A 26,640-nucleotide genomic window follows, 5' to 3' on the forward strand; every position below is an offset into this window, starting at 1 on the left:
TATACTCAGATTTTTGGGCTTGATTATAGTGATACTTTCTCTCCCGTGGCTAAAATAGCATTTGTTCGTCTTTTTTTGTCCATGGCTGATGTACTTCATTGGCCTCTTTATCAGTTAGACATTAAGAATGCTTTTCTCCATGATGATCTTGACGAGGAAGTTTATATGGAGAAACCACCTGGTTTTGTTGCTCATGGGGAGTTTAGTGGTTGTGTATGCAGATTGCGCAGGTCACTATATGGTTTGAAACAATCCCCTCGAGCCTGGTTTGGTAAGTTCAGCACAATTATTCAGGAGTTCGACATGACTCGTAGTGAGGCTGATCACTTTGTGTTTTATCAGCATTCTGCTCCGAATCTGTGTATTTATCTAGTGGTTTATGTTGATGATATTGTTATTACTAGCAACGATCAGGATGGTATTACTAATCTGAAGCAACATCTCTTTCAGCACTTCCAAACTAAGGATCTGGGCAGACTGAAGTATTTTCTAGGTATTGAGGTCGCTCAGTCTAGCTAAGGTATTGTTATTTCACAGCGGAAGTATGTTTTAGACATTCTTGAGGAGATTGGAATGATGGGTTGCAGACCTATTGACTCTCCTATGGATCCGAATGCTAGGATTCTACCTGGACAGGGGGAGCCTCTTAGAGACCCTACAAGATATAGGAGGTTGGTTGGAAAATTGAATTACCTCACAGTGACTAGACCTGACATTTCTTTTATGATGAGTGTTGTAAGTCAGTTTATGGATTCTCCCTGTGATAGTCACTGGGATGTAGTTGTTCGTATTATTCAGTATATAAAGTCAGCTCCAGGAAAAGGATTACTATTCGAGGATCGAGGCCACGAGCAGATTGTTGGGTATACAAATGCTGATTGGGCAGGATCACTTTCTAATAGACGATCTACATCTGGATATTGTGTTCTAGTAGGGGTAATTTGGTCTCGTGGAAGAGCAAGAAACAAAATGTAATTGCTCGATCTAGCGCCGAAGCAGAATATCGGGCTATGGCTATGGCAACGTGTGAGTTAGTTTGGGTCAACCAGTTGCTCAAGGAGTTAAAGTTCGGAGAAATCAATAGGATGGAACTAGTGTGTGATAACCAAGTTGCTCTTCATATTGTGTCAAATCCGGTATTCCATGAGAGGACTAAACACATTGAGATCGACTGTCACTTTGTCAGAGAAAAAAATACTTTCAGGAGATATTGTTACAAAGTTTGTAAAGTCGAATGATCAACTAGCAGATATTTTCACTAAGTTTCTTACTGGTTCTCGTATTAGTTACATGTGTAACAAGCTCGGTACATATGATGTGTATGCACTGGCTTGAGGGGGAGTGTTAGATATGTACATAATGTAGTCTTGTCCCATATTGGAATAGGAGTAGTATGTCCTTGTATAATATAGCTATAAATAAGGACCTCTTGTATTGTATTGAACACACAATATCAATATATCATATTTTCTCCCGTGCCTTCTCACAATATCCTCTCCAAAAGACACTTCTCTGCTTACAAAAAAGAGTTGTGACTCCAAATCATACAACATATATCCCCTTTGGGTTTCTGAGTAGCCCATGAATACTGTCTTCTTTGCTCTTGCAGCAAACTTATCTTCCCTTGGTAAGGCACTAGCATAACACAAACATCCAAACACTCTTAGGTGCTCTATTTTAGGCATCTTCCCATGTAGCATTTCATAGGGTGATTTGCCATTTAGTACTGCAGTAGGAAGTTTGTTAATCAAATAGACTGCAGTTCTAATGCATTCATCCCAGAATCTAATTGGGACAACACTTTGAAGTTTTAGAGCCCTTGCAACTTCCAGAATATGCCTATGTTTTCTCTCTACATATCTATTTTGGTGTGGCGTATATGGACAACTACTTTCATCAATCACTCCAAGACCAGAAAGTAAATTATTACATTTAGAATTAAAAAAACTATGTGCCATTGTCTGATCTCAACACCTTAACTATCATACCAAACTGATTTTTTATAATTAGAAGAAATTTGCCAATACAACCAATACCTTACACTTAAACTGTATTAGGCAAATCCAAGTGTACCTACTAAAGTCATCAACAATTGTGACAAAGTAATGCTTCTTATCATGTGTAGGCCTCTTATAGGGACCCCAAACATCTACATGTCCAAGCTGAAAAATACAGTCTGATTTACTACTACTAACAGGAAAGATTGATCTATGTTATTTTTCCATTGGACATTACTCATCTTCTAGATTTCTCAAGGTAGGTATGTGTTGCATTGCCTTCATGGAAGGATGTCCTAATCTTGAATGCCACAATTTTGTGTCATGTTTCCCCCTTATTATTGCTGCTCCTACTACTGATTTTGTATGTTCTTGGAGAATGTAGAGGCCATCAAATTCTCTACCAATCCCCATCACCTTGCCACTGTAAAGACCCTAAAGAAGACAGAAATCAGGAAAGAATTTTACAGTACAAACAAGGTCCTTGGTCAGCTTGGCTACTGAAAGTAGATTAAACTTGAAATCTGGCACATGTAAGACATTTCTGATCCTCTGACCTCCTAAAATTGTTGCATCTCCTATATCAGTTATCTGTGACTTGTTACCATTTGGCACCTGCACTTTTCTACCTTCTTGATTCCCTAATTTCCTAATGTCAATTAGTTCAGCTTTATAGGAAGTAATATGATGAGATGCCCCTGAATTTATAATCCATTCAATACCACAAGTTTTGGATAGCAGGGAAACAATACCTGCCATATTGGCTTTGCAATCACCAGATGATGCTGATTTGTTTAACAAACTCACCAACTGCTTATACTCCACTTCTGTAAAGAAATGACCTTCAACAGAATTAGTTCCCTCAACTGTTGTGTTGTTCACATAGGTTCTGAAACCAGTACCTTGCATTGAATTCAGGTGAATATCTCACAATTTTCCTTTTGATGTCCCTTATATCCACAATGTTCACAAATCAAACTAGGTTTCTTTCCTTTCATCATTTGTCCTCTTCCAGCTAACATAGTTAATGGTTCCTTGTTTAGGTCCATTACACCAAGAGCTCATTGACTCTCTTCCTGTATTACGAGGGCATATGCTTGATTTACTGTTAGTACATGGGTTTTTAATAGAATTTGACTACGAACATGTGCATAAGTCTCATTTCATCCAACTAGAAACTGCACTAGGCACTGCTGATAGAATATTTCAAAAAAAAGGTTCTGATTCTTTACAATTACATACACGACCGGGTATCAAGGTGTCCTGTTCATCCAAAAGATCTTTCATTCTAGTGAAATAAGTAGTAACAGAATTCGTACCTTGAGTTAGGGTTCCAATTTGAGTCCAAAGATGATAGAATCTAGTCAAATTCGATTTGCCAAACCTTTCCTTGAACTCAGTCCATACCTTTGAAGCATCTGATGCATAGACTATGCTCGGTAATAATTCCTGTGAAACACTCCTTCCAATCCATAAAAGTACCGCAACATTACATTGCTCCCACAAATCTGCTAATTCTCCTTTGTACAAGCTCTTCACACACGTTCCTTCTACGAAACTTAACTTGTTTTTTCCCAATAAAGCGAAACGCATCGACCTACTCCACAATCCGAAATTTTCTGGACATGTGAGCTTGATATCTATCAAAAGTGCTCCAGGTGTATCAGACGGCTGAAGGTAAAGGGGATGACGATGATCGATTTGAGGTGTCAAGGTATCTCCCATGGCGGATATTCCTAGAACTTGTAACTGTGAATCAGCTAAGTGAAGAAGTAAGCAGTATCAATTCCCTAATCGTTGCTCTGATACCATGTCAAGATAAGGAACCTCCATTGGAGGTCATCGTACATTATAGAAGATAGCAGAGAAGAGAGAAGAGAGGATGAAGAAGTAAAATGGAAATAAATTATGTTGTTCTCATTCAGTAATAATACATATATACATTCAACTCACACGTGCACTTAACCAATTAACCTAACTGTGCACGCGACTCTTAATATCTTACCTTTTTTTTCATGTTACCGAATTGAACGAAGATTTAAGAATATTATGTTGCTTCCTTTGTATGGAGTCATTTTTTATTTCCCCATGACATAAAACTCAATTAAGCAGTCCTCCATTTTGCTTCTTACCACATTCATATGCACACTACTGAATTTGGCCAGCTTAAAGAAACAAGCATCACATTTATTCGTCACTTGGGGCAAATACCACTGGAAGTCCAAATAATAACAGGCCTTACTGAAGGGCCTTTAAACTTTAAGTTTATATCTGTTTTCTGCACAAATGATCCAATTTTAGAAGGCTTTGATGGAAGATAAGCTAAGGTTATAAGGGCCTATATGACTTCAGCTTTGAAGGGTACCATTGCTCTTTTTTGTATTGTTTCAATTTTATCGGATGTTCCCACAAGGACCTTCACCTTATTACTTAATTCACGCAAATTAACTGCTTCTGTCGCATCCATTGGAGTTGTTTCATTTTTATTTTACTTGTCTGATGAGTAGGTGGAGAGGTTGAGAAAGCATTAGCCCAACAAAAGCATCATGTGTAGTTGTATACCTTCTGGCAGAAGTGAATCCTGCTTCCAATAATCTCATCTTCAGGACCATCATATGTCAATTGTGACATGTTTATATTATGACTTTACAATGGTACCTGAAAAAGATTAGGCAAGGGAAATCTCGTTTGGTTGGATTTTTGTCATTTTTTTTCAATTAAGGCCTTTTCCCTCATTGGCATGACCATGGAAGTGTTGGGAAAAAAAAATATTAATTTCATTAACATCTGTTATTGATTATTTTTTTCACTCATTTCGGCTTCCAACTAACTTAAAGTTTCTCTAAAACCTGTTTAAATGGTTAAAACGTTTTGCAATAGACGGGACATGACAGGTCATCATTCTCCGTGGAATTTATGAAGCATGTCCCATGCTTTGATTTTACCACTCTTGTGGCTATAATATATAATGTAGGCATATAATGTATTCAGAAATTATCTTAGGCTGTTGAATTTTGTTTCTATGTACTAAACACTTATGACTTATATGCAAATAAGAAATGAAAAATACTCCACAATAAGAAAGGTAAGTCGTTTGAGGTAAAACACAGAGGAGAGAGATTTATGAACACTGAATTTTATTTGCTGTAATTCATTTATGTGTGTCAAAACTGAAACTGCTAATTACAGCTCTCTGCTGTATACTACAAACACTGCAATAAAAAATGTTATCTTGGCAATAACAGCTTTCCAGCTCCATTTCATGCCTCGTTGACAAAGCTGTCATGCCAGAAACTACCTTACCATCATCACCTTCGTTATCTACACTGTAATTTCTAACTGTAACCAATCTGGTTTTCCTGATTGCATTTCTAGCTCTCTTAGCCTTTGCAGAGGAGAATCCATTGAGCTAATTGTTTGTCTTGAATCGTCGACGGTTTCTGATTCCTCCGCTGAACTCCAAATGCCTTGATCAAGAATGCTTGTTGGGGAACTTGTGATGAACTCTTCATTTATTTTGTCATATGAATTGGACTCTTCAAAAAATGGATGCTTGAATAGCTGTTTAGCAGACCATCTCTGTTTTGGATCTCTTCTCAAGCATTTACTTACAAAATCCCTTGCTTGTGAAGACAAAAATCCAGGAATTTCTGGTTTTTGGCCAGAAAATGCAATATGGTAAAGCAATGAAGCTGGGTTGGTAGAATCAGTCCATGGTGAGGCACCAGTGGCCATTTCTATAATAGTGCATCCTAATGCCCATATATCAGCTGCAAATCCTTGTTCTTCTCCTCGTGCTACTTCTGGTGCCATGAACATAGGCGTGCCCCCGTTCCACTTAACCTGATCGATTGACCTAGCACAACCAAAATCTGCAATTTTGGCACCGGTTTCACATAACAGAATGTTGTGTCCCTTAATGTCACGATGCAAGATCCCTTTCGAATGTAGGTAGTCTAGTCCCTGAACAATTTGCTTCGTGTAATATCTGATCATCTGCTCGTTCCCTGTTCCTAGGTAAAGTGGAAGCAAAGAAGGCGGCTTACCTGCGGTTAGTAGGCAGCACTGACGAGGAGGAGAAGAGAGAGAACAGTCAAAGGTATAAGGTAGCTAGGAAGGAGGCGAAGATGGCAGTGACGGAGGCTAAGACGACAACTTTTGCTTATCTGTATGAGGAACTAAAGAACAAAGGTGGGGAGAAGAAGTTATTTCGACTCGCTAAGGCGAGAGAGAAGACAACTCGGGATCTGGACCAAGTGAGGTGCATAAAAGATGATGACGACAAAGTTTTGATGGGAGATGACCAGATTAAGAGGAGGTGGCAGACCTACTTTCATAAACTTCTAAGCGAAGAAGGGGATCAGGATATTATACTTGGGGAATTGAGGAATGCCGACAGTCACCATGAATTAAGTAATTGTAGGGACATTGAGATCGACGAAGTCATGGAGGCAATGCGTAAGATGAGAGGGGGCAGAGCTACCGGGCCAGACGAAATTCCGGTTGAACTGTGGAGGTGTGTGGGTAGAGCAGGCTTGGAATGGCTTACTGCATTGTTTAGTGTTATATTCAAGACTAATAGGATGCCTGAAGAGTAGAGGTGGAGTACAATGGTCCCGTTGTATAAGAACAAAGGTGATGTCCAGAGCTGTAACAACTATAGGGGCATCAAATTACTAAGTCATACCATGAAAGTTTGGGAGAGAGTGGTAGAAATGAGAGTGCGACGGACGGTGTCTATTTCAGACAACCAGTTCGGGTTCATGCCGGGGTGATCTACCACAGAAGCTATCCACCTTATTAGGAGGATGGTGGAACAGTACAGGGATAGGAAGAAGGATCTCCACATGGTGTTTATTGATCTGGAGAAAGCGTACGATAGGGTTCCTAGGGAGGTCTTATGGAGCTGCTTAGAGGATAAAGGGGTCCCGGTTGACTATATTAGGGTGATTAAAGACATGTATGCTGGAGCTAAGACTCGGGTTAGGACAGTAGGAGGCGACTCTGAACACTTTCCAGTTATTACGGGGTTGCACCAAGGGTCTGCGCTCAGCCCATTCCTATTTGCCCTGGTGATGGATGCACTGACTCATCATATTCAAGGGGAGGTGCCATGGTGCATGCTATTTGCTGATGACATTATTCTAATTGACGAGACACGAGGCGGCGTCAACGAGAGGCTAGAGATTTGGAGACATGCTCTTGAGTCTAAAGGTTTCAAGTTGAGTAGGACGAAGACGGAATACCTCGAGTGCAAATTTGGAGTTGAGCCGACAGAAGCGGGAGTTGAAGTGAGGCTTGACTCTCAAGTCATTCCCAAGAGGGGTAGTTTCAAGTACCTTGGATCGTTTATCCAGGGGACCGGGGAGATTGACGAGGATGTCACACACCGTATAAGGGTGGGGTGGATGAAGTGGAGGTTAGCGTCGGGAGTCTTGTGTGACAAGAAAGTGCCACCGTTACTAAAAGGTAAGTTTTATAGAGCAGTGGTTAGGCCTGCCATGTTATATGGAACTGAATGTTGGCCGGTAAAGAACTCACACATCCAGAAGATGAAAGTAGCAGAGATGAGGATGTTGAGGTGGATGTGCGGGCATACAAGGATGGATAAGATTAGGAATGAAGATATTCGAGAGAAGGTGGGCGTGGCCCCCATGGAGGACAAGATGCGGGAAGTAAGACTCAGATGGTTCAGGCACATTCAGAGGAGGAGCACTGATGCACCGGTGAGGAGGTGTGAGCGACTGGCTGTGGTGGGCACGCGGAGAGGTAGAGGGCGACCTAAGAAGTATTGGGGAGAGGTGATCAGACAGGACATGGCGCGACTTAGGATTACTGAGGACATGGCCCTTGACAGGGAATTATGGAGGTCGAGCATTAAGGTTGTAGGTTAGGGAAAAGTTGTGAATATTTCTACAGCACAATAGAGTGAGACTAGCGAGTTAGGAGTTAGACTAAGAATGTCATTGGTCGTCTATTGATGCAGGGCTTTACCTGCTAGTTTTACTATACCAGCCATCTATTTCGTATTTCGTATTCTGTATTTCATATCTCTTATATTTCTGTTATTTTATTATGCATTTTTATGGTACTAATATATCGGCTCATGTTGCTTTTTTGAGCCGATGGTCTCCTGGAAACAGCCTCTCTACCCTTCGGGGTAGGGGTAAGGTCTGCGTACATATTACCCTCCCCAGACCCCACTTGTGGGATTATACTGGGTTGTTGTTGTTGTTGTTGTTGTTGTTGTTCTGCTCGTTCCCTGTTCCCTAATTTGGTTGGTGAGTGTTCCATCGGGCATGTACTCCATCATAAGATTGAACATGTCCTTGTTGTTCTCTCTGGTTACATCGTACCCCTTGTAGCCAACTATATAAGGGGAGTTCAAAGTTTGACAAAATTTTCTGCTCCTTTTGCAAGAATTCGGACCGGGATAACTCAGTGGATTTGACAGCAAAAATCTCGCCGGAGCAGCGCGACATGGCGACCGAGACGGCAGCTGTAGACCCGCGGCCTATAGTGTGGCCTCTGGTCCAGTCCATTTTGGAGAAGAATTTGGTAGGAGCTAGTTAGGAAGTGTAACAAGTTTAGGACATGTTCAGTTACAAAGAGGTTTTATATAATGGTGAATGTCCAAATTAGTTTGGTAAGCCAAGGGGGCCCTTTTTTCCCTCTTAAATACTTGGAAAAGTGGCTTGTGGCCTTTAGACAACTTTAGGTACGCCGGAGTACAGCAATGACTTGGCTTATTAGATTGCTGCCACGTGGCAACTGTTGTAATGAGGAAGTGAAATGAGTAATTAGGTTTTACTATCAATTATGCTTTGAGAAGAAGAAGGAGCCCTTGACTTGCAATGACTAAAGACCTTGAATTACACAAGCAAAAAGAGAGAGAATTAAGCTTCAAGTGTTATAATGTAAGATGTTTCATCTTGAGGCTATTTAGACCCAAAATCAATTAAGTAAAGATTTAGTTGGTCAATTTAGTGAAGTGGAGATGAAGGCATTCAAATTCAGTGGAGGGGATTAATCAACGGCAGATTATGACATAACAATTATATTACTTGATTACTTTCTTAACAATTAATACGCTAATTCAAGATCCATGAATACCTTAAATGACCTTCTAGAACCAATGTTGGAATTTCTTTTCATCATGCCAAAGAATGTCTTTGGAAAAACTTGAGGTTTAAACCATTTCAATAGTGACAAAAGGGGCTGTTAGTAGTGGTCCGTAACTTCTAAATCAAGGTACAAATTCCTCCAATCTGGCAAAGTGTTCTCTCATTTCAACCACTGCTAATTACTAAATCTTGAATACATATAGGGTATGTGTATGCAGTAATGATGGGGTTAGACAGTTTCAGTAATATTGCATTTCTTCTCTTTTCCAAATTTTAACAATGGAATTTACCTAACTTTACGCTAAATGCATGTACTAAACCAAGTGTATCCAAATTTCACCAGAATATAAATAACCCTTTGCATTGATTCGTACCTATTAATTGTGTTTGCAGTGGACAGCCAGGTAGTCAGTTGCACTTCTAATAAAATTTAACATTAACCAGAATAATGAATTTTCAAAAGATATTGAATTGTCAAGTGTATTAATAAACTATCTTTCAATTGGATGTGATTCTTTATCTTTTTCAAGTAATAGATCTAATAAAAATAAATCTAATTAGATAACAAACTGGATTATTGACTTTAAACTCGTGATATTATAGTTTGAATTGTATTGTTCTAGTTAATGAATTGTTCCAGCAAGAACAGTTGGATTTCATTTCAAGGAAGAGGAAAACGGACAGAAAGTTATAAATGCCAAAGGGTGTGAACGAAAAGTTAAATTCAGTGAAAAGAAAGAAGTTGACTGTGTTAAGTGAATTACTTAAATAATGCAATATGTGGGGTTTCGTTTCAAAGAAAAAACCAACAATTAAAAAGATTTCCTAATTAATTAGCCTTAAGTCTTCTCAAGACGTTGCAGTATTAAGAGTTAGTTGGGGGCAAGATACAGCATCACTAAATTAACAAACATTACTTATATTAAAGTAAACGAGTTTAGTTAATTTTACTCCATCGTTTCCATGCCACCAATATATGAAGGCGTGGCTTGTAAGTTAGCTAAAGATTAAGGTAGGCTCTCCCACCTAAAGTCATGCCAAAGAGTTTTACATAGATAGCCATTTAGGTTTGTCTCAACGATCAATTGAATAATTTAATTTATTAAATAGAAAAGGGTCAAAATTGGCCTTAAACTATTCGATTTGGTACAAAAATATTCTCCGTCCATCTATTGAGCAAATAATGCCCCTACCGTTATTTTAGTGGCTCGCTTATGCCCTTATTAACTAACAGACTTATTTGAAAAATATTTTTATTAATATCTACATGTCACCGTCCCATTGATCTATGGTTTCTTCAGACTCGCCCGAAAAAAGGACATGCCCCATTGCCAACTCCCCTTTCTTCTCCGATCTCCTTGAAATTGAACAAGAGGAGGAGATAATGAATTTTTTTCTCATACCCATTTTATACCCATTTGATTTCATTTAATGAATTACTTCCTAAGTCAAGATCCCGAATTTTATTCTCATGCCCATTTCATTTCATTCCTAAACTCAACATTTTCTTGCTTAAATTGTTCCTTTTCTTGTTGTTGTGGTGGCACAAATTCTTCCATTTGCAGAATCTAAAAAATGAAGAAGAAGTTATATTATCTTTTAAAATCGGGTTTGGATTAACAGGGTTTAAAATCGGGATGGGTCAATCAAAACCCATGTTATGGTAACTTTTTCTTTTTAATTTAGTAAAGGTAAATGGCATGATAACACATGGATATTCATTAAATTTTTCTATTTCTTTTAGATAAGTCCGTTAGTAATAAGAACGTAATTGAGCCACTAAGATAATGGTGAAGGTATTTTTGGCTCATTAAGTGGATGGAGGTCATTTTTTTTCCAAATGGAATAATCTAGGGGCAGTTTTAGCCCTTTTTCGTTTATTAAATGACGAACTAAACACCATTGATTATTAGAACGGTGTTTCATAAACACACACATCTAACCTGGTATTTATGTGAGTTACGCCTATATTTGAGCGCTTAATAGCCTCTTTTTTCCCCACATCACTTAATAGCCTTAAACAAGCTTTTTCGTTTTCTTTTACAAATAACTTAAATGTTTTATGTGGATCCCTTATCAATATAACTACTTTAATTTTATCAATAATCAAAAGTAAGTCTTTTCTTACCTTTTCCACTTTAATAAGAGAAGAAATCACGAAATGTTATTTAAAAATGTGCAATGTGTCCTCCCCCGAAATCATTATTCCTAATTGAACATCACGTTTTATTTTCTTAATTTAGTCAAAAAGATTAAGAATTTGGCCTATATATCCATCATAAGTGGCACTAGCAGTTGTACTAGTAGAGTATTATATGTTTAGACAACTAACATTTCCTTTACAAAGAACAATTCAAAAAGATTCCTATTCTATCCGTTGACAATTCGAAATCATGCACTGTCCAATATAATAATATCATTAGATTAAAATTTTGTTGATAATTTGGGTGTCTCAAGTGAAAGTACAACTAAAAGTATTGGAGTAATAAAAATTGATCACAGGACTAATATAATTTGGCTTTTGTTATGATAATATCACATTATGGTGGATGTCTACTCTTCTTCCATGATCTTCATCTCAAATGCTTAATGACATATTCAATGACATATTTTGTATGTTCAATGACATATTCCGTGACATATTTTCTTCACTTTTTATGCCTATATAAAGGCCTTGTAATAGATAGGGAAATACACACAATTAAAGAAGAAAATCTCTTCCTTCTCTCTATCTCTATTTTTTGTTCATGTTTTACTAAATTGCTTTTATTTCCTTGTTCCATATTGTTACTTTGAGTTATATTTCATAACACGTTATCAGCACGAGTCTCCAACCAATTGTATATATATCTACAAAAATTTTTCTACATCCGGAAAGATTGCAATTAGAAGTCATACATATCATCTCTTGGTTAGATGTAAAGAGAAACTACATATGGTAAGTAATGAAACGTAAGAAGGTATGATTATCTTATACTTGTCATTCCTCTAATATCTCGTATGCACACAACTTCGTACTACACATGTATTGCATAAGCACATATCCATATTACATCTTTTATATCACATGAATGGAATGAAATTTTCGGATTCTCTATGTGAAAATCATAGTAACAGTTAATTATTGATATGATGCATGTCATGGTAACCAAGGATATGTTATATAAGTTGTCTTATGCTTATTTATGTGCTAACTATCTTCAATCTGTCCTGCCGCTTTTAATATTTTTTTACTTGGATGAATATTTTTTCCTTTTGGGTTTTTGCACTTGCATAAAAAAAAAAATTGGTCTTACTGATTAGAAACATAAATCATCTTAAAGAAAACAAGAAATACTTCACATATTTATCTAGGTTAATTAATTACTTCTTTGAAATTTGGAAAACAAACCAGCTATTGAGAAAGTATTCATAATTTATGGTCGTATCATTTGAAAGCAAACAACGATTAGTATGACTACTAGAAGAGGTATTTTTGAGTATCCATGACCTACTTGATGCTTGCTACTGACTTACCATTTTCAAGTATTTTATATGAATGATGCACAAGCTACAACTGGTAAGTTGTTACCTATAATGTCACTTTTCAGGTAATATAAATGCTGAATTTATGTATTAGTACTATATATGTGTTGTTACCTATATGATGCACTTTTGATAAATTTATTCACTAATTGTTTGGTTGAATTGAGTGAAGGAAAGTCATGGCGTTAAATCAAATCCAATAGGTAGGGTATACCCCGAAAACAACAATATTTTTTAGAGAGACTCAATAAATATTATGACAATGATTTTATAATCCATTTAAACTTTAATAGAATTTAGAAGAAATATTCTGACTACAAACGGTTGTATTTCATATAGATGCTACAAATAATTAATAAAGCTTTACGCTGATTTGAGATTTGTACACTTATTTAAGAAAGCAAATTTGATTTGCTAAGTTGCAAATTAGTTGTGTATAACTTTCTTGGCATGTGATTGAAATTAAGGCTTGAGAATGAATCTCAATATTGTTTAGCCTATTATGTCATTGATTGAGGGTAAGACATCGGGATGCTCCATAATGATAAGAGTTGGGTTTGAGTCCCAATTTATTATGGCCTAACATGTCTTTATATTGGTAAGACATTGGGTTTGAGTCCCACTATACCATATTGATGATATAATGATGACTAAAGAAAAATAATATATATTTTTCATTAAAGGCATGAAGATTATCCCACTTGATTTGCTCCATTCTTGAAGTGAATGTGGTAGCAGTGCATAATAAGTTTAAATGAAGACAAGTGATTGAACAACAAACATGGACTTTCCAAAGATCAAAATAATAATAATCATCACTATGATTATAAAAGGAAAACAATAAGGGTTCTCAAAATAGTCCTTCAAAATGTGAAGGCAATGTTTACCATCAAATTTGTATGAAAATAATAAAGCACGTCATGGATTATGATCCATTCCTTGAATAGAATGTGACTTGTGATAAGCATTGAGAATGCAAACCCATTCCTAAAGTTGAATGTGACAATATGTGATAAAAGCAATGAATAAAGACATGCAATTCATGATTATATGAATACCACACAACTCACCTCTAAGGGAGGTTTTAAAGAGAATAAATATTATTGTGTGGTTACATGAATATGTCATTAGTCGCGTACATGTGATACGCCAAATATTATTTTGTCATGCCTTATAAAAGTTATTGAAGGTAAAATTAAAGCAAGAAATGATTTTGCTTATGATAATTCTAACCATGACAATTTATTATGATATAAGTTTCTCCGTGAACGAGACATTTACCATATGAATGGTATGATAAAAGATCTTATAGTACAAAAGTTATTAAGAGCTCCGGAAAAACTAATTTGTTACTATTTGGATGAATAAAATTATTCATGACATTGATATTGTAAAGTCTCAAAAGAAACTTTTTGAATTTCAAATGTAGTCAAAGTGATTGGCATATTGAGACTATAAATGAAAGGACGATTGAATATCTTCATATTTCTATAATCATACCGGGTAAATATAAAAGATTACCCGATTTTCTTTCTATTTGTACTACACAAATATAAGCATGATGCTGGAATCATATGCCACAAGTGAACTAGAGGTTTACTAAAATAAATACTAGTTGGCATGACCGGTTGACCATCCCGGTTCAATTATGATGCGAAAAATTAATTAAGAATTACATTGACATATATTGAAGAATAGAAGATTCTTCAAGAATTCTCTTGTGCTGCTTATTCTCATGATATACCAGTTAAGGTTGGGATTGAATCCCTTGATTTCTAGAATGAATAAAAGGTGATAAATATATGGGCCTAGTCACCTGCCATGTGGACCGTTTACTATTATATGATTTTTAATAGATGCATCTATTCTATGGTCACATGTGCATTTGCTATCAACTTGCAGTTTGACTTTTGCAAGATTGGTTGCTCAAATTATTAGAGCACAGTTCCAGAATATAAATTATGATGATTTATCTTGATAATACTGGTTTAAATCCAAGTTGGTTTAGCAGAAATTGTATGCCTCCAATTATAGCTAAATTATTGGTTATGAGAACAAAACTCCCAAAAAAACAAAATTTGGTATGAGATGTATTATTTAATATACAACAACACTTGTACGCATCTAGCCAAGTTATGAAAATTTCTCCTTATCACAATCGGTTCAGGGTCAGGAACCAAATAATTTCTATATAGAAATATGGATGTGCTATATGATTTAATTATGCCACCATAATACACAGTGATGGTTTCCCAAAGAAGGTTGGAAAATATGTTGGTGATTCCAACATTAGGGGGAGAAAATGGGCAGCTGAGAAAGTGATACGTGAAATGAATTATTATGAATACATATAAATCCTCGTACAAGAAAATATGAACTTGAAGTTCAAGTGATAATTCATTTACAAATTATTGCCAGACGCATTTGCTGACACAAAGCTAAATGTCATATTTCAGCTGTTAATGCTCCAAATAGAATAAGGTCTATGAGAGACAGAGTCTATGGCACGCATGAAGCGTAACACACCAATCGATTCCAAAGATAAAACTTCTTGAAGAAGGAGAGGGACAAATGTTCAAGATGGTCATAATAAGGAGGCAAGTGCTCTAGAAAAGCACCACGACATAACACTTCGTAAGACCTCATGTGAGAGGCTCAGGTACCTGAAAATAATGAGATAAAGAGATCTCAATAAGTTATGTATTTATTACGTAATAATGGAACCGACATAAAGTGATCATCGACGATATTGTTAACATAGTGTAGCGCTCAATATTATTAATATTGACGAGGATCTTGAGCTCAAATCTGTCATGAAATTTGGACAGATAAATGATTGGCCAAATAAAAAATACCCAATGAAAATTGACTTCACTTGAAAAAATGTGAAGTTGGGCGGATAGTCCCAATACCTGAAAGTATAAAGCCAATGGAGGTATAAATGAGTTCTTATGCAAAAGGTTCAAGTCGATAGACATAAAGACGACTTGTGACACAAGAAAATTAGTAATTATCCTCACATTAATTATATGGAGACATGTTCTCTTATGGTGGATATAATCATTTCAGGTTTTAATATGGCAATACATAAAAACTTGATATGTGTATAATGGAAATCATTGAAGGATTAAAATTGTTCTGAAACATATAAATGTTTCCAAGAAATTTATTAAATAAAGCTTCAAAATCCTTATACGGATTGAAACAACCAGGGCGCATGTGGTATAATCGCCCGAGAGAGTACTTGTTGAAAGAAGGGTAAAAGAATAATTCAATTTGTCCTTGTGTCTTTATAAAAGGATATGGATTTGAATTTGTTATAATCGCCATGTAAGTTGATGATTCAAATATCATTAGAACTCCCGGAGAGCTTTCTAAAGCAGTAAACTGTTTAAAGAAAGAATTTGAAATGAAAGATCTTGGAAAGACAAAATTTTGTCTTGGTCTACAAATTGAGTATATAAAAGATGAAATTTTGTCCATCAATCAGTATACACTGAAAATATTTTAAAGCAATTCTATATAGATAAAGCACATCCATTTAGTACCCCGATGGTTGTGAGATCACTCGATATAAATAAAGATCCATTCCGACCTCATGAAAATAATGAAGAACTTCTTGGTCCTGAAGTACCATATCTTAGTGCAATTGATGCACTAATGTATCTTGCTAACATTACAAGGCGTGGCATAACTTTTTCAGTTAATGTCTTAGCAAGATATTTCTCCGCTCAAGGAGACATTGGAATGAAATCAAGCACATATTACGTTAGCTAAGGGGGATTACCGATGTGGGCTTATTTTATGGCAATGACTGCAATCCCGATCTTGTTGGTTATACCGATGTAGAGTATTTATCTGACACACACAAGGCTTGATCTCAAACATGCTATGTGTTTACATGTGGAGGCACTATCATATCTTGGCGATCAACTAAGCAATCAATCGTGGCTACTTCTTCTAATCATGCTGAGATAATTGCTATTCATGAAGCAAGCCGAGAATGTATTTGGTTGAGGTCTATAATATATCTTATCCGAGACAAATATGGTTTGAAGTGTGACAAACTACCCATAATTTTGTATGAAGACAATGCAGCATGTATAGCCCAATTGAAGGGATGATTCATAAAAGGAGATAAGACAAAACACATTTCACCAAAGTTATTTTCACACATGATCCTCAAAAGAATGGTGATATCAATGTGCAACAGATTCATTCAAGTGATAATATGGCTGATTTGTTCACCAAATCTCTACCGGCGTCAACCTTCAAGAAACTAGTATACAAGATTGGGATGTGAATGATCAAGGATGTGAATTGATGCTCTCATCAGGGGGAGTTAATACGCGTTGTACTCTTTTTTCCTTACAAGGTTTTGGCCCACTGGGTTTTTCCTTGCAAGATTTGTAACGAGGCAACCAAAAGGCTATTTTTAAACATGTATACTCTTTTTCCTTCACTAGGATTTTTTCCCATAGGTTTTTTTCCTAGTAAGGTTTTAACGAGACACATTATCTATGGACATCCAAGGGGGAGTGTTATGATAAATATCACATTATGGTGGATGTCTACTCTTCTTCCATGATCTTCATCTCAAATGCTTAATGATATATTCAATGACATATTTTGTATGTTCAATGACATATTCCGTGACATATTTTCTTCACTTTTTATGCCTATATAAAGGCCTTGTAATAGATAGGGAAATACACACAATTAAAAAAGAAAATCTCTTCCTTCTCTCTATCTCTATTTTTTGTTCATGTTTTACTAAATTGCTTTTATTTCCTTGTTCCATATTGTTACTTTGAGTTATATTTCATAACAGCTTTGAAGATATATCTAATAGTCTGAGTAGTCGAGTGTTTCAAAGTTATTATGGTCCAAAGTAATATATAAGAGCCTATTTGTTTCAGATGCTTTTGCTTACTTTATTAAATAATCATTTATTAAATACCATAAACCTATAACCATCTGAAAAATAAACAATTGAAATTGACTTCTAATCTTTTATTGTTTTTTTAATATTTTGAAGACATCAGTTTTGTGTTTGACTTAAACAAAAGCGAGAACGATGAACCACAATAGGTTACCAAACTTTGGCCACAAGCAAGGCACGTGCGAATATTTTCTCTCGTTTTCTAGTTCACTTAGGAACATGGAATACATTATTCTGCAGTGGGTGGAAGTGGCGTGGGCGTGGGGGGAGAGAAATGGAACGTGGAGTTCTATTTATTTATTTACCTTGTAACAAAATAAGAGTAGACAACTCTCTTTCAATAGAACTGATCGATTATATTGAACATTAAACTGAAATTATAAAGCAAACACTAATTAGAGTAGGGAAGATTGCAACAAAGCTAAGAAGAAAGGGATGAGAAAGACTGATATAGAATTGAGGATGGGAAGATACCAGAAATGCCTTTACACATAATTCACGATAGCCTACTGATAGTGTTACTATGCACTATTTAACTAATAAAAGTGCCTCAACCTGAATCCCAGAGTAACCTGTGTGAAGGCCTGGCCCAATTGCTTCTTCTCAGCCTAATATCAATTTGTGTGGTATCTATATTGGGCTGGACTAGATTCATGACAATACCCTCCTCCTCAATAAGAACCTTGTCCTCAAGGTTCGAGCACATCAACACTAATGAGGAAAGACAATTGACATATGTTTGGATTTCAAACAGCAAAGAACATCTTGATTTATCCCTCAAAAGAAATCCCAAGACTTTCATCCGGACTTCTAAAACCACCATAGGAATTGATGCAATCCTTCTGGAGATATCAACAAAGTCAAAAATAGTACTTGCATAATATGCAGTAGCAGTGATCCATCCAAACCAATCAAATACCCTTAAGACCACTTCCACCACAAGATAACGTGCATATTTCATTTGGAATAATTCAAGCATCTTAGCGATGGAGAGTATTTGAAGGACTTCTCTGTATTTTATTATTGCAGCAACTGCCACGCACATGTGGGCATTCTTCCCCTGGAAGATGTTGGTATGAAAAATAGGCGCAGAAGTTGTTTTATGAATGTGCCATCTTTGTCTTCCTGGTCACTCCCTTGAAGGAAACATAGCAATACTTGCCTTATAGTGGCAATATTGAACAAGGAATCCAAAGTGACATGAGAATTGCATATGATCTCTTCCCTTGGTCTGCACGTAATGGGCTTGAATAAGTAGAAAATATGCTGAAATTTCTGGTCTGCCACCAAGTAAACTCCCCTACTAGCAAAAGGAACCAGAAAACCAATTGCAATATACACATCATTCCAACTAGCAGCTTCCGAAGCGTCAACAATAGTCACAACAGGTGCACATAGCAGTTTGGATCGAGATAGTAACTCAAAATTATAGGTACAGCCAGCACCACTACTATGTAAGAAAAGCAAAACATTAACAGCAGTTTCATTCCTACATACATGACAGTAGGCCGTAGGTAGCTGAACATAGGGTCCTGGATCGTAGGAGTAAAGGTCAAAGAATTCGCTCACAACCAGTGGCGGATCCAGGATTTTAAAGTCGTGGGTGCTCACTGATAAAAATTCGGAAAGAAAAGGAAAATAAAGTTTAGTTCTGGGTGCTCACCCAATATTTATCTAAATATTTTTATAATTAGCTATAGAAATTTACTAAATCTTGTCAAAGATAATGGGTGCTTGAGCACCCAAAATCAGCATGTGGATCCGCCACTGCTCACAACAACCTACTTAAATAGTCCTGTGCCCTTATACATTGCAAGAAAAAAAACAGAACATGATGCTGACTTCCCCTCACTATAAACCCAATCACCCTATAGTGTAGCTATTGGTTCATAAATCGAAAAAACAACACTATTTGCAAACATATTCAGGTTGATAGCGATATCATGTATACCAGGATCAAAGGGAAGATTAGCAAATTTGACATAAACAACCAAGTCTGTATGGAAGATGAATAACGTTGCAAAAAATATATGACGGTGTGGAATCCCAGCTCGGCAAACCCTCTAAATGGCTTCATATTAAGCCCACCATCCAGTAAGTCCATATCCATGAATTCTACTACTTCATATATATAGTTTCCAGCATGTGCATATCCATGAATTCTACTACTTCATATATATAGTTTCCAGCATGAACTAATTGACTTGATCGACCAAGCATATCTACAATGATGACATATTGCGCATTGTCATGTTCGCGCTTAGACTCTTCCATTAAGTTGACATAATTCAGTCCTTTATCAACCTTTAAGAAATTTGCTTGCACTATGCTCTTTCATCCTTCTTTATCAGCCATCATAGCCAAGACTTTACTAGGTTGATGCAACTTTAGAACTGTAGAATTAGGAACTCTAACATGGCAGAAAAGCATCATTAAAATCTTGTATATGAGGCTTTAGTGAGTGACGTCTTCTTCATAATGAATGAGATCCATTAGTAACCAATGCAACATAAAAACTAGATACACAATCTCACAGGGACACCACAACATACCAATTCTAAAATACCTCAACTGAGTAATCATGTATTGCGCCTCAAGGTGAGTTAGAACACCATCAGAAGAATACAGAAATGAATGTCCTATCGACTCACCCAGTAGCTTGTATGATGCACATGAATTTCTAAAATTACAACTACATTCAACACTCATTTCAACTCTACCTCCATGCTCCCATTCATACAACTTTGCAAACAAGCAACTCCTTTTCCTAACTTCTTCAAAAGGTGCATGTGCCTTCATGTTTTCTATCGAATCTGTTAGAGCCATGAACTCGGGACTAATTCCTGGATCCCATACACAAAGAACAATTGCAGTTACGGGCATGGTGATGTCAAGAAAATTAGAACCAAGATCAAATGGAAACCGGCTCAATTTATGGTGATAATTGAATTCCACATTAGATTTTCCATGCTCATCCTCATGCGTCATTTCATCAGGAAGAATTTCATTTGCTGGAATGCCATCCACATTCTCCATAAAATATTTATCGGCGCATAGTTCCGAAATAGTCTCCGGTTCCATGAAAAATTCAGCAACATATGTGTGTTCAAATGTCTTATATTCAGTTTGTCGTGTACTAGCACCACAATCAAGAGAAAATTTAGTCACGCACCTATCTGGCCTATCGTTTTGAGGACTTTCATCAAACAGTTGGACTTTGTTGCTTTCAAAACCCATAGCTTCTTCATCGGGCATGTTGATTGGAGCATATGGTTTCCCCTCAGGGAATTCTTTGGCTCAACCGCTATGTAACATTTTGTCGAACATCGTAGGTGAGTGATCATTATCCCAAATCAACTGCAAAGTAAGAGACACGCGTGTTTGCATTTGTGCTTTGGGTCACTGCTGTAACAGGAGAATTTTCCTCCACTGCTTTGGAAAAGACTCTAGTAGACATTTCATCGAATATATGTTTGGCCTGTGAGTTTCTATGTTTAAATGTGGATTGAAATTCAAAGAAGTTGGAAACATGACTCATAGTAGTAAGAGGACTTCCCTGGGTCCTTGGTATTTCTAAAGTTTCATCACAATTAGAACAAAATGGGAGATCAGCCGAACACCCTATCGAAGCGGGGGGGATCCATTTGTGATAATGCAGCTTCAATTTCTCCGTAAAATGCTTCCAGTCGACAAATAGCTTGTTCCGATAAAGCCACTGGAACCAAGCTAAAGCTTCGCCATCCAAGTAAGATGATGCTAAAGAGAGCTTAACATCGTCAGTGATGGAGTAAAACTCAAAATACCTCTCCGCCTGTAAAATCCAAGACTCCGGATTTCCACCGCAGAACCGCCCTATTTCCACTGGACCTCGGGGTGGAATGGACGTCGTAGCCTTTTTCCCCACCAACTCCATAAACATCGAACGAATATCAACGAAATCCTTAGAAAGCGAATCCTTCATTTCTTGTAGTGAATCACAAATTGAGTCATCGACGAAAGCCTTGAGTAACTTTTGGTCCTCAATTAGAAAACTCTGGATGAAAGCACCAATGTAACAAAATAAGAGTAGACGACTCTCTTAACCCTCAAGGGTTGTTGGCCTGGTGTCAATTGGGGTTTGCTCCCTCCCTTTTCAAGGTCTCAAGTTGGTGCAAATAATTTTTGAGGGCCATCGGACTGGGTAAAACCTGAATTAACCGTGGTGTACTTGCGAAAAATTCCTTTCCGAGGGCCTGTGCACCCCCGGGAATAATCGGGTCTCGAAGAGACTCGGACACCCGGTGCAAATCAAAAAAAAAAAAAGTAGACGACTCTCTTTCAATAGAATTGATCGATTATATTGAACATTAAACCGGAATTACAAAGCAAACACTAACTAGAGTAGGGAAGATTGCAACAAAGCTAAGAAGAAAGGGATGAGAAGGATTGATACAGAATTGGGAAGATACCAGAAATGCCTTTGCACATAATTCACGATAGCCTACTGATATTGTTACTGTGCACTATTTAACTAATAAAAGTGCCTCAACCTGGATACCAGAGTAACCTGTGTGAAGGCCTGGCCCAATTTCTTCTTCTCGACCTAATATTAATTTGTGTGTTATCTATATTGGGCTGGACTAGATTCATAACATACCTCCTTTTTTTTAAAACCCCCTGAGGACTGAAGGTTAAGGATGCTTGCTACTTTAACAATCCTCTTTTGTTATCGAATGTTAACTTGTAAATACAACTAATTTTTTTTATTGGTTTATTTGAAGTGAGGTGCGTCTGGAAGTTGTGATAATATTTGAAGAAAAAGTTGCTAGTAATCTGTGTTTGAAAATAATTTATGCAAAAATAAAATAATAACTAACAGAAACAGAAACAGAAGAATAAAAAGTTTCGAGCCCAACATAAAACTGTTTTTCCTTAAAGAATTTAATCCCCTTAATGTTGCCCAAGGTTATTGGATTAGTTCCTCACAGGATAGAACGGAACAACTATTTTGTAATACCGGCAATGAAAATTATAGAACTTCGTCGAACTCAACAAATGACAGTAAACCACACTTATGCTTACATTTTGCTTTGAAAAACAATGCAGAAATACAGAAGAGCTAGGGGAGAGTTTTTCAGATTTTGGATGGTGAAAAATGAGGTTATTCCTCTTTTTTATAGCAATAAGTGTCAAGATACTTGTTCGTATTGAGAAGGTGTTTGTTCGCTAGAAATTAAATTTCTATTAGGCACGAATATGATCCTTGGAAAAATTATCACCGCGAAATTTGAATTAAAATATTCCGCAAAAAAATATCAAAAAAGAAAATAAATAACCGAAAAACGAAAAATAAATTTGGTCCAAAAAATTATCAGTCAAGCCGAGCAAGGACGACAATGCGAGACATCATTTCTTCTCAACTCTTTATGAGTTAGAAGATGCGTTTCTCTATATAAGCACAAAGGTTTTCTTTCCATTTTCCGATGAGGGACAAAGTGCATTAATAAAAAAAATACTACAAACTAAGAGTGTACATAGACCGGATAAAAACCGAACCAAACCAACTATATCAGTTTGGATTGGTTCGATTTTGTCGGGTTTTTTGTTACTTAAATATTATTTCAATCTTACTTTGTTAAATCTTTTATAAGGAAATATATGTTTAGCAAAAATATAAAAAATTGACAAACATATTATCTGTTAAAATATTCTTATGTGAGAATTTTCTTAGTAACACATAATAGTTATTTTTTAAGTCGTCTCACAATAATGTTTCGTTGATGTACACTTTCAAAGTTAACCGAATTTGGTAATTAAACATAAAAATTAACAAGATACCTAAATAATAATAATCACTTCACATTTGAAAAAGATAATAGAATTTAATAGATCCTAACATATGATATGAATATGGAAGAACATAGAGATTGACACATTTCAGTAACACTTGATGAGAAAGTGATCATACAACTCATTATTTAAGGTTAATAAATATGGAACACTTCATATACTATTAAATATTATATCTCGCAAGAGAATCCCAAATATTTCTAGACATTTTTTTATAGAAAATTCTATATAAAATCTTAAAAGTATATTTAAAAATTACAGTCAGACCTCTCTATAACAACATACTGATATAATAGCCATTTATTATAAAAGCCGAGTTTTTCTCGGAACCGAAATATTATATTATGTTATAATATATGTCTTCTATAACAGCACTTCACTATAGCAACCAAAAAATTTCGGAACAAACGAGGTTATTATAGAGAGGTTTGAATGTATATATTTATATGTCGGTTTGGTTCGAGTTTTTTAATTCAATACCAAACCAAATCAAACCAAACCTAATCGGGCTTTTTAATCGGTTTGGTATGACTTTTTGGTTTGGTGCGGTTTTCCGGTTCGGTTTGTACACCCCTACTACAAACTTTTCGTTTCCTTCCAAATCTTTTCCTTCCTTTTCCATTCACACCTCTTTATTTAAATTAGATAAAAAAAACCCAACAAATGTGAACCCACTAGGTACTATCAATTTAATAGAAATATTTGGTTAGTGTTTCTAATTAGTGGGAAATATATATACTAAGATGTTGAATTCAAACATAAGGAACTGGTTTGAAGAAGTTTGGATAATGGAATTCAAAGGAAAAAGTGAAAGTTGGTTTAGAGAAGCTGCAACTAATTGCACCAGTTCACTCTACTAACACCACCACCAATAGCCAATAGGTTGAGCTTAGTCGCAAAGTGCAAACCAACAAACTTTTAGTTATTACTATATGGAAGTCTCAATTCTATATGTTTTTCTTAAGTTAGTTTGATTAGTTGGGCAAAAGTATTGTGTCTTACTTTTTTTTAAGTCTTATAGAAGTATTTGTCAAAATATGATTAATTCCCTCTTTCTCGCATTAGCATACGTGAAGAAATGCGTGATTTCAAAGGCTTGTGATTACTTAACTGACCTGTTCTCACACTCCACCCTCGAAGAGTTGCATAAATTTCTTCAATTATTAATTAAAATACCTATAGTTAGCTCTTCCTCTTCCTTCACTCAGTAAAAACTTACCGGCACGCGCACCAAAATAATGATAATATGACATTTGTATTTCATATTTTTATTACCTAACTATAGTTTAACTAATGAGCATTTTATCTCATTTAGTACTTTATCATGCTAAAGTGCTTTAATTTGGTGTAAACATCAGATATGAATAAGTATACACACTCGCCCACTTCAACCTCGAGTAAAGAATTTAATTTATGATAGCAAGATATTTTATATCATAGCCACTTTCCAGCGTATAGATCAAGACTCTTACCTTTTGGCTGTAGCCCTCAAACAACCGTCCAACAAGAAAGTAACGCTGACTTTTTAAAATTTTTTTAAATTAAATTTATACGCTACTATGCTTAACATGCTGTTTGACCCTTTAAAATGCAAACGAGAAATGAAATTAAAAAAATAAGAAAAATTATGTCAACAAAGGTAAAAAACGGAGAAATTTATAAACAGTGAATTAATGAGTAATTTTATTTACTGAACTTCTAATATGTCTGTCAAAATTGAGACTGCTAATTACAGCTCTATGTTGTATCCTAGAAGTACTACAACAAAAAAGGCTATCTATGCAATTTATTTCCAACATCTTACTAACTAAATTGCCACCATCTCCTCTGTTATTTTCACTGCAATTTCTGACTGTGATCCAACTCTCATCCCATCTCCACTCTGGTTTTCCTGATTGCGTACACAATTTTGTTACCCTTTGCAGAGGAGAATCCATTGAACTAATTGTTTGTGTTGAATTGTTGACGGTTTCTGATTCCTCCGCTGAATTCCAAATGCGTTGATCAAGAATGCTTGTTGGGGAACTTGTTATGAACTCTTCATCTACCTTGCTGTTTGAATCTGATTCTTCAAGAAACGGATGGCTGAGGAGCTGTTTAGCGGACCATCTCTGTTTTGGATCTCTGGTCAAGCATTTACTTACAAAATCCCTTGTTTTTGAAGACAAAAATTCTGGAATTTCTGGGTTTTGGCCAGAAAATGCAATATGGTAAAGCAATGAAGCTGGGTTGCTAACTGTTGTCCAGGGTGAGGCACCAGTGGCCATTTCTATAATAGTGCATCCTAATGCCCATATATCAGCTGCAAACCCTTGTTCTTCGCCTCGAGCTACTTCTGGTGCCATGAACATAGGCGTGCCACCGTTCCATTTAGCCTGATCGACTGACCTAGCACAACCAAAATCTGCAATTTTGGCACCTGTTTCACATAACAGAATGTTGCGTCCCTTAATGTCGCAATGCACGAGGCCTTTCGAATGTAGGTAGTCTAATCCTTGAATAATTTGCTTCGTGAAATATCCGATCAACTGCTCATTCAACCTGCCTCCCTGTCTCCCTATTTCATGGGTGAGTGTTCCGCCGGGCATGTACTCCATCATAAGATTGAGCATGTCCTCGTTGTTCTCTCCTGTTACATCGTACCCCTTGTAGCCAACTATATAAGGGGAGCTCAAAGTGGACAAAATTTTCTGCTCCTTTTGCAAACACTCTGACTGTGACAGCTCCACCGATTTGACAGCAAATATCTCGCCCGAGCAGCGTGACACGGCGATCGAGACAGCAGCAGAGGAGCCGTGGCCGATGGTGGCGCCTCTTATCCAGTCCATTTGAAGAAGAATTTGCTAAGTAGTAAGTTAGGAAGTGAAAGAAGTTTTCGACATGTTCTGTTTTTCTTGCTGGTTGGACACTACAAAGAGGTTTATATATAACAGTGAATGTCCAAATTAGTTTGGTAACGCTTAGGTGGGCCTTTTTTTCTCTTAAAGACTTGAAAAGTTTGACGATTCCTTTAACGTGGACAGATGCTTTGTGTGCCTTTAGGCAGCTTTGAGTAGGCCGGAGGACATCACTTACTTGGCGAATTGGGTTGCTGCCACGTGGCAAACTTTAGAATGAGAAAGCGAAAAATATGTAATTTAATTTCAATTATTATATTTTTAAAACAAGTTTGAAACTTGGAATGAGTAGATTAGGTTGGATGCTTTGTTTAGTATTGGGGGTG

The 26,640-nt window shown here is 36.4% G+C and overlaps 3 protein-coding genes across 3 annotated transcripts; all 3 read right to left on the reverse strand.

Annotated features, from left to right (window-relative positions):
• Positions 1-2,231: 2,231 nt before the first annotated feature.
• LOC107771759 (uncharacterized) lies at positions 2,232-4,628 on the reverse strand. Its single transcript, XM_016591206.1, has 4 exons — positions 4,560-4,628; positions 3,382-3,746; positions 2,475-2,886; positions 2,232-2,432 (listed from the first exon to the last, which is right to left on the reverse strand). The coding sequence occupies exons 1-4, from the start codon at positions 4,626-4,628 to the stop codon at positions 2,232-2,234; spliced, it is 1,047 nt and encodes a 348-aa protein (XP_016446692.1).
• A 624-nt stretch (positions 4,629-5,252) lies between these two features.
• On the reverse strand, positions 5,253-8,899 carry LOC142166565 (mitogen-activated protein kinase kinase kinase 17-like). Its single transcript, XM_075225935.1, is given in 3 exon segments — positions 5,253-6,010; positions 8,253-8,388; positions 8,390-8,899. Coding segments are annotated over 3 exon segments (978 nt in total). The 5' UTR covers positions 8,540-8,899; the 3' UTR covers positions 5,253-5,318.
• Positions 8,900-25,083: 16,184 nt separating this feature from the next.
• Positions 25,084-26,417, reverse strand: LOC107771760 (mitogen-activated protein kinase kinase kinase 18-like). Its single transcript, XM_016591207.2, has one exon. It carries the CDS (start codon positions 26,243-26,245, stop codon positions 25,088-25,090), a length of 1,158 nt encoding a protein of 385 aa, XP_016446693.1. The 5' UTR covers positions 26,246-26,417; the 3' UTR covers positions 25,084-25,087.
• Positions 26,418-26,640: the final 223 nt, after the last annotated feature.

The sequence above is a fragment of the Nicotiana tabacum genome, chromosome 11, assembly GCF_000715075.1.
Source record: "Nicotiana tabacum cultivar K326 chromosome 11, ASM71507v2, whole genome shotgun sequence".
Lineage (NCBI taxonomy): Eukaryota > Viridiplantae > Streptophyta > Magnoliopsida > Solanales > Solanaceae > Nicotiana > Nicotiana tabacum.